The following is a 7,198-nucleotide window of genomic DNA, read 5'->3' on the forward strand; positions in this document are numbered from 1 at the left end:
TGTTGAACGCGGAGGTGCCGTCCGTTCGGCACTCGGTCATCGGTGATTTGGATCACGGCGAGTACGACTCCGTCATCCACGTTCATTGGAACGCTTCCGCTCGCGATCGACAAGGGTATGTAGATGCACTCCCTTCCCCTCGTTGCTAGTATACTCCATAGATGCATCTTGGTGAACGTAGGAAAATTTTAAAATTATGCTACGATTCCCAACAGTGACCTGGATTATCAACCCGGGGAGGGTGATCTTCCCTACTCCATACAATCGGCTGCCCAGACCATCGTAAGTAACGTGGAACTGCCGGCTCAACAGCGTTCGCAGCCCTCTTATGAAGCTTCTGGTCTCGCTTGCACAAACTAGTAGTAAACACATGATACTGTCCACTGTTGAGCTGCTTTGGATGGGTCCGGTAACCCCCCTGCTGCTGCTGCTGATTACCCTGGCCAGATTGCTGGTTAAAACCACCGCGATTACCTTGAGAATTCTGAAAATTGGAATTTGAACCGCCGCCCGGGCCATGAAAGCCGACGCCACCTGAGCCGCCGCCCTGCCCATTGTTACCGTTGAACATGTTGGAATTCTTGAAAGCTTTCATGATCGCGCAGTCTTTCCATAGATGAGTGGCTGGCTTCTCCCTAGAGCCATGCCTTGGGCAGGGCTCATTTAACAACTGCTCAAGCGTCGGGCCTGACCCGCCAGACCGGGGAGGCTGTCTCCCCTTACGTCGGTGATTGTTACCCTGCATGTTGGTGTTGGCCACAAACTCCATACCATCATCATCCTTATGCTTATTACCTCCCTGACTCACCGGGTTATGCTGAGGGCCCTTGTCGTTGCCATTCTTCTTTTCCTTCCCTGTCTTTTCCTCATCAGACGCGGGATCCTTGGTACTATTAGAGTCGGCGTACTTGACCAGAGCCGCCATCAGCGTACCCATATCGTTGCAATCGCGCTTGAGCCGCCCAAGCTTCATTTTCAGGGGCGCAAAACGACAATTTTGCTCCAACATTAAGACCGCAGAGCCGGCATCCATCTTATCAGACGAATGTATTATTTCCTTGACCCGGCGTACCCAATGGGTTGTAGACTCGCCTTCTTGCTGCTTGCAGTTAGTCAAATCCACAATTGACATAGATTGCCTACATGTATCTTTGAAGTTTTGGATGAACCGGGCCTTCAGCTCTGCCCATGACCCGATGGAATTAGGTGGCAGTCCCTTCAACCAAGTGCGGGCAGTCCCATCCAACATCATGGTGAAGTATTTGGCCATTGCCGCTGCGCTGACCTCCAGCAACTCCATAGCCATCTCGTAGCTTTCAATCTATGCTCCGGGCTGTAAATCAGCCGTGTAATTAGGTACCTTCCTAGGTCCTTTGAAATCCTTGGGCAGACGTTCGTTATGGAGAGCCGGTACCAGACAAGGGACACCTCCGGTCCTCGTAGCTATGCCTGCCTCGATAGAGGCCGTCGGATAAACCGGGAAGGGTTGGTAAGCTGTCAGCTGAGCCGCCTGCTCCGCCTCCTTACGTGCTCTGTCTTGGTCTACCGCGTTAAAGGCTCCATTATGCGCCGGGCCATGGCCAGCTGGCAAGTCACGGCGCCGGACGTTGCTTGAGCCGGCCGCTGAAACCATGTGTCTGCTATAACTTGGGCTCCGGCTTGGACGAGGGGTTGAATGAATCCTGTCCCGGCTATATGAATATGCCTCCTGTTGTGCCAAAGCCGTCTGAAGAAGTTCTCTGACCCTGCGGGTTTCGACCGCCGTTGGAGAGTCACCCTCGACTGGGAGAGTCGCCAATCGCGCCGCTGCAGCGATCATGTTTTCCAACGGATTAGAATAATGACCCGGTGGTATTGGCACGTATTGAGGTGGGGCAGTATTCACACGGGGAGGCCCCATCACTTGCGGCTGAACCGGCGTTCCAGCCCTGGGTGCCGTGATTTCTGGCGGGTTACTGGGCCCTGCACCGGGCGTGTTGAAGTGGTTTCGAGGATCATAAACCGGAGGGAGCCGAGATTGAGCCTTCTGATGCCTCCTTCTCATGACCTCATTGGATGCGTTCTGATCCGTCGTGAGCCGGAAAGACTGCGCCTGCATCAGTTGAGTCTGGGCGTCCAGAGCCGCCCATTCTGCAGCCATCCTGATTCCTTCCGCTGCCAGATCTTCCTTGGCTCGTGCTATATCCAGCTTTAACTGTGCCACCTCCGCATCATGTTGATCTTGATCTGCTGGGACAACCATGGCGGTTAGCAAGGCAGTCATCTTATCCGTGAGATCCATCAGCACCTGAGCCGGCGAGTGCACAGGGCCTCCTGCCCCAGCGGCGGAGTTTTGAACAGGTTGCGTGCCGGCCATGAAGATTCCAACCCGGCTTGGCGGCTCAAAAGGGTCCGGAATATTGTTGCCATCGGAACAACCCCCGAGCCTGCCGTCTTGAAGTTGATACAACGAGTCCGTCTCACCTGTGGATGATTCATCATCAGAGAAGATGGTCGTCTCATCGCTAGATCTAGACCCTTCAGAGAGTCCTCCGTGGATGCATCCCACGAAAGCACGCTTCAAGGCGGGCAGAGTCCGGGCAGGTCTCGCACGCTGAGCCGTCTCGATGAGGTCGGTGCAGATGTCCGGCTCAGGGCCCGGCTCGCCGATCTTGCCAATGAAAACGTGGATTCCGCCGAAGGGGACCCGGTACCCATACTCGATTGAGCCGGCGTCGGGGCCCCAGCCTGCGTCGTTGATGTAGAACTTGCCGCGACGACTCTTGGTCATCCGGCCCACAGCGTATCCCTTGAGCCCTTCGAAGCTGCCCTTCAAGAACACAAATCCACCGTGTGCTGGCCCCACGGTGGGCGCCAACTGTCGTGGAATAGTCACGGCAGTTGCCCTTGTGAAAGGACTTAGTCGTGGAGCCAACGCAACTAGGAAGCTTAAAGGGGTTAAAGCGGGACAAAGGACACGAGGGTTATACTGGTTCGGCCCCTTACGGTGAAGGTAAAAGCCTACTCCAGTTGAGGTGGAATTACTAGGGTTTCGATGACCAGGGAACGAATCCGCTATGCCTGGCTACCGATTTGATGTTATCTTTCTTAAGCCGCCGGCAGGTCATCCCCTTATATACACGGGTTGACGCCCCGCGGCCTACAGAGTCCCGGCCGGCTTATAAACAGTATCCGGCTCGGTAACTAGTTAATCTTGCCTTACAACACAAGTCACGCCATTATGGCGGTTTATCACTACGGGCCTTAAGTCACCTACGGGCTTTAGTCCCTTTATTGAACCGCCATCTTCAAGCTTGATATTGGGCTTCATATGATGAATTGCCATAACGTAACCCGGCCCCTCCTGGACGGGTTACGCTAGTAGTTATATCCCCAACAGTACCGTCCTTTATGAACAACACTATGAGTGATGCCTGAATTTGGGTGAATGCAGATGATCTAACAGGGAAATCGTTCTACGAGTGTGTCATTTTACTCTCTCTCTCTCTCTCTGTCTCTTTCTCTACACACACAAACACTCCCTTTGGGTGTTATTTTTTGTAAGAATTTGCACCTCGTAGTAAAAATAATAATAAAGAGTACGTGAGCAGCAGCAAATGACAAGAGGGATACATATGACGACTTTTTTCATACGGAAAAACTAACGCCCACACGTGTGGGCGTTTGCACATCGCCCACACGCCTCCATCACCACTCATTTTGCCACGTATGAACAGATGACATCAGCAGAAATCTTTTTGGTTTCGTCTTAAAAATGTTTTATCTCCTAATTAAAAAAGTGAATTAAAAATCCGTTTTCACCATTAAATCCGTCTCGACGAGATCTTCAAAACTAGACCCCATGTTGATATGTTTCGATGGAATTTCTTTTGCCCAAAAGTTGCCATGATGTTTACACTGTAGTTGCCATAGTGCTTAAACTAAAGTTGCCATGTGGCAATTTTAGTTTGTAGATCGTAGCAATTTTAGTTTTTCGATGATGGCAATTCCAGTACTTTGATCATGAAAATATTTTTTTGTATGAACCATGACAATTTTAAGTGCATGTATCATGGCAATTTTAATTTATGGTGCATGGCAAGTCTAGTTTCTTAATTCCCCATTTTATAATATGTCAAAATTTACTTTTAAATGTACAAGAAAATAGCTGAAACATATCATGACAACTTCAGTATAGACATCATGGTAATTCATGTGCAACAGACACGGCAACTTTTAACCAAAAAAATTTCATTGAAATATATTGATATGAGATCTAGTTTCGAAGATCTCGTCGCCAGAGATTTAATGGTGAAAACGGATCTTCAATCGGATTTTTCATTTAAGAGATAAAACATTTTAAAAACAGAAAATCCAAAAAGATTTCCACATGAATGCATGCGGTGACATGGCGTAGTCTGTGTGCTATAGGGCGTGTGGGCGGGTTTGGCTCCCACCACACGTGTGGGCGTTAGCTTTGTCCTTTTTCATATACCATATATTATGAAAGAGAAAAATTCACTACAGGTTCATTTACTTGCACTGGCGTTAGCTTTAGTCCCTGTAGTTACAAATACCCGCAATACAGTCACCAAACTTGCTCTAGGGGTCATCTACGGTCCATTATACGGTTTGGTCTACGTACATGCTGACCTGGCCCGAGTCAACCGCTGCCAAGTTTGCTTTGACTGCCACATCGTCTCAGCCGCTCGAATATGGAGGGAACCAGGGGGTCTTTTGCAAAGTTGCCAGTTATTAAAAGATCTGTCGAACCAGTGGCCGCGCCGTCGCCATTGGCCTCACTTGCTTCGTCGCCCTGCTCGCCATCACGCTGGTGGTGTTCCACCCTCCCGCCGACCTTCGCGTCTCGTCGCTCATCACCGAGCTCGCCGTCCACCTCTCGGTCTCCTCCTTTCTTGTCATCGCCAACGCGCTCCCCGAGCTCAACCTCCTCAACGCTGAGCTCTGTCGCATCGCACTCACCACATCCCTCATCACCGTTGTCACCTCCTGGTTCCTCCGAGCCTGCTTTGCCGCGGCGTTCCTCATCACGGAGGCCAAATCGCCGGCATTCACGTCCAAGATCCTCGCCTCCTTCATCGCCTTCATGGCACGCCCTGCCGGACGCTACATCGCGTACAACCGCACCATGGCCGGTGATCTCCTCCCGGAGATGGCCTTCCCCCGTGACTGTGGGCTGCAGCCCACCATCTTGCCGGCGACGCATCGGGCCACGAACAGCTCCAGCGCGCGCCATTTCTCCTCGTGGACGCCCAGCTCCAGGAAGTATGTGCGGTAGCCGGCGAGCGTCGTATACACGGAGAGGAAGAGCTCAATGAAGAAGGGATCGAGCCGCTCCGTCATGGTGGCACCGTTCGGCGCCGCCGCCGCCGGGGAACCGCTCCGTCCATTCCGAACGTCGAAGGCATTGGTGTCGCCGGACCACCAGTAGAACCCGGAGAGGAGCAGGTCTGTCTGCGGCGGATACGACTAGCACGCCACCGCCGTAGATTAGCTCACTGAGTAGTAGGGGTCCGGCGAGACGGCACTGTCTACGGCGGTGGTCACTCACGACCGTGAATGTGATTGAAAATTCTAGTTGGATTTGTTCTGTCGTTTGATCTTAATTACCGAGTAGTAGGGCGCCGACGAGATGACGCCGACGGGTTGTTTGGCACCGGCGGGAGGTAGGGAGTACATGGCCGCCTGGAAGAGCTGGGTGGCGCCGTGCCGACCACGAGGTTATAGCCATCATCGACCCCGGCGTTGCCGCCGAGGCGATGGACGCGGCGGCGAGGGGCGACGGCGGGGAGGCGGTGAGGCGGGCGGTCGCGGAGAGCCCCGTGCTGGTGGTGGGGAGGCGCGGGTGCTGCCTCAGCCACGTGGTGAAGCGGCTGCTGCAGGGGCTCGGGGTGAACCCCGCCGTGCACGAGGTCGCCGACGAGGCCGAGCTCGCCGCGGCGGTGACCGGGGACGCCGGCGGCGAGGCCGTCGTCGCGCTGCCGGCCGTGTTTGTGGGTGGGCGGCTCCTCGGCGGGCTCGACCGTCTCATGGCCGTGCACATCTCCGGCGAGCTGGTGCCCATACTCAAGGACGCCGGCGCGCTCTGGCTCTGAGTCTCTGACTCTGAGCAAAATCAAAGATGCATACGTTTGATCAGGAGTTAATCTTTTCTCCTTCTTTTGATTTCTCCTTTTGACTCTTGAGATCATGTGAGTTACTGCTGCTCGATCTCCAGTCTCTCTTGATTGGGATCAATAATGGAGCACTACTACTAGCTAGCTATAGTTAGGCTTAAATTCTTTTGATTAGGGGAGGAAAAAATTAGGAACTATTACTTGCGCATGGTCCTGCGCGACGCGATCACCGTCCCGCTCCTCAGCGATGAGGTACAGTCCCAACTCGATGTCCCCGGACACGCGCGAGGACAACCCTCTTTTATCTAGCGGGAAGCGTACCACAACGGCTTCATCGGGGGAGCGTGCGACGGAGTCGCCGGAGACGTGAACCTGTTGCTCTCTAGGTTGGGGGAGGGTGGCGGTGCGCTCGCGCTCGTGCTTCCCGTCGAACTCCACCTCCACAAACGCGTTGCAGGACGCCGCCCCATCCTTGGCGGATAGCTCCGCCGCGTCCGCGACTTCCACGACCAGCTTCATCGTGCCGGTGATCTAGCTCCGCAACCAGCAGCAGCCTGAGGTACACCGACCTCCAGGAGCCAGCGCAGCCCCACTCCGTCGGCCTCGACCTGCACAAGGCGCATGGCGCGTCGTCGCTGCCGTTCCCGTGCTTTGCAAAAGACCCCCAACGACGATGGCGCGGCCACTGGTTCGGCGGAGCAGGGTCATGTCTGGACGGGAGGTAGAGCAGAGGAAGAGGTGGTCTGTTGACCAAGCGGAGGGAACGAGGGGAGGAGGGAACGAGGGGATTGCGTCATTTTTGTAAAAGACCCCCTGGTTCCCTGCTGATTCGAGCGGCTGAGACGATGTGGCAGTCAAAGCACCCTTGGCTGCGGTTGACTCGGGCCAGATCAGCATGTACGTAGACCAAACCGTATAATGAACCGTAGATGACCCCTAGAGCAAGTTTGGTGACTATTGCTGGTATTTGTAACCACAGGGACTAAAGCTAACACCAGCGCAAGTAAATGGACCTGTAGTGAATTTTTCTCATTATGAAATCAATCAAGGTGCCTATGTGCTTGGTTGAGCCTAGCACGTAC

At 53.8% G+C, this 7,198-nt stretch overlaps 1 protein-coding gene across 1 annotated transcript; it reads left to right on the forward strand.

Annotated features, from left to right (window-relative positions):
* Positions 1-5,723: 5,723 nt before the first annotated feature.
* On the forward strand, positions 5,724-6,110 carry LOC123169815 (monothiol glutaredoxin-S9-like). The gene has a single exon (XM_044587688.1). The coding sequence runs from the start codon at positions 5,760-5,762 to the stop codon at positions 6,093-6,095; it is 336 nt and encodes a 111-aa protein (XP_044443623.1). The 5' UTR covers positions 5,724-5,759; the 3' UTR covers positions 6,096-6,110.
* Positions 6,111-7,198: the final 1,088 nt, after the last annotated feature.

Source organism: Triticum aestivum, chromosome 7D, assembly GCF_018294505.1.
Source record: "Triticum aestivum cultivar Chinese Spring chromosome 7D, IWGSC CS RefSeq v2.1, whole genome shotgun sequence".
NCBI classification, from domain to species: domain Eukaryota; kingdom Viridiplantae; phylum Streptophyta; class Magnoliopsida; order Poales; family Poaceae; genus Triticum; species Triticum aestivum.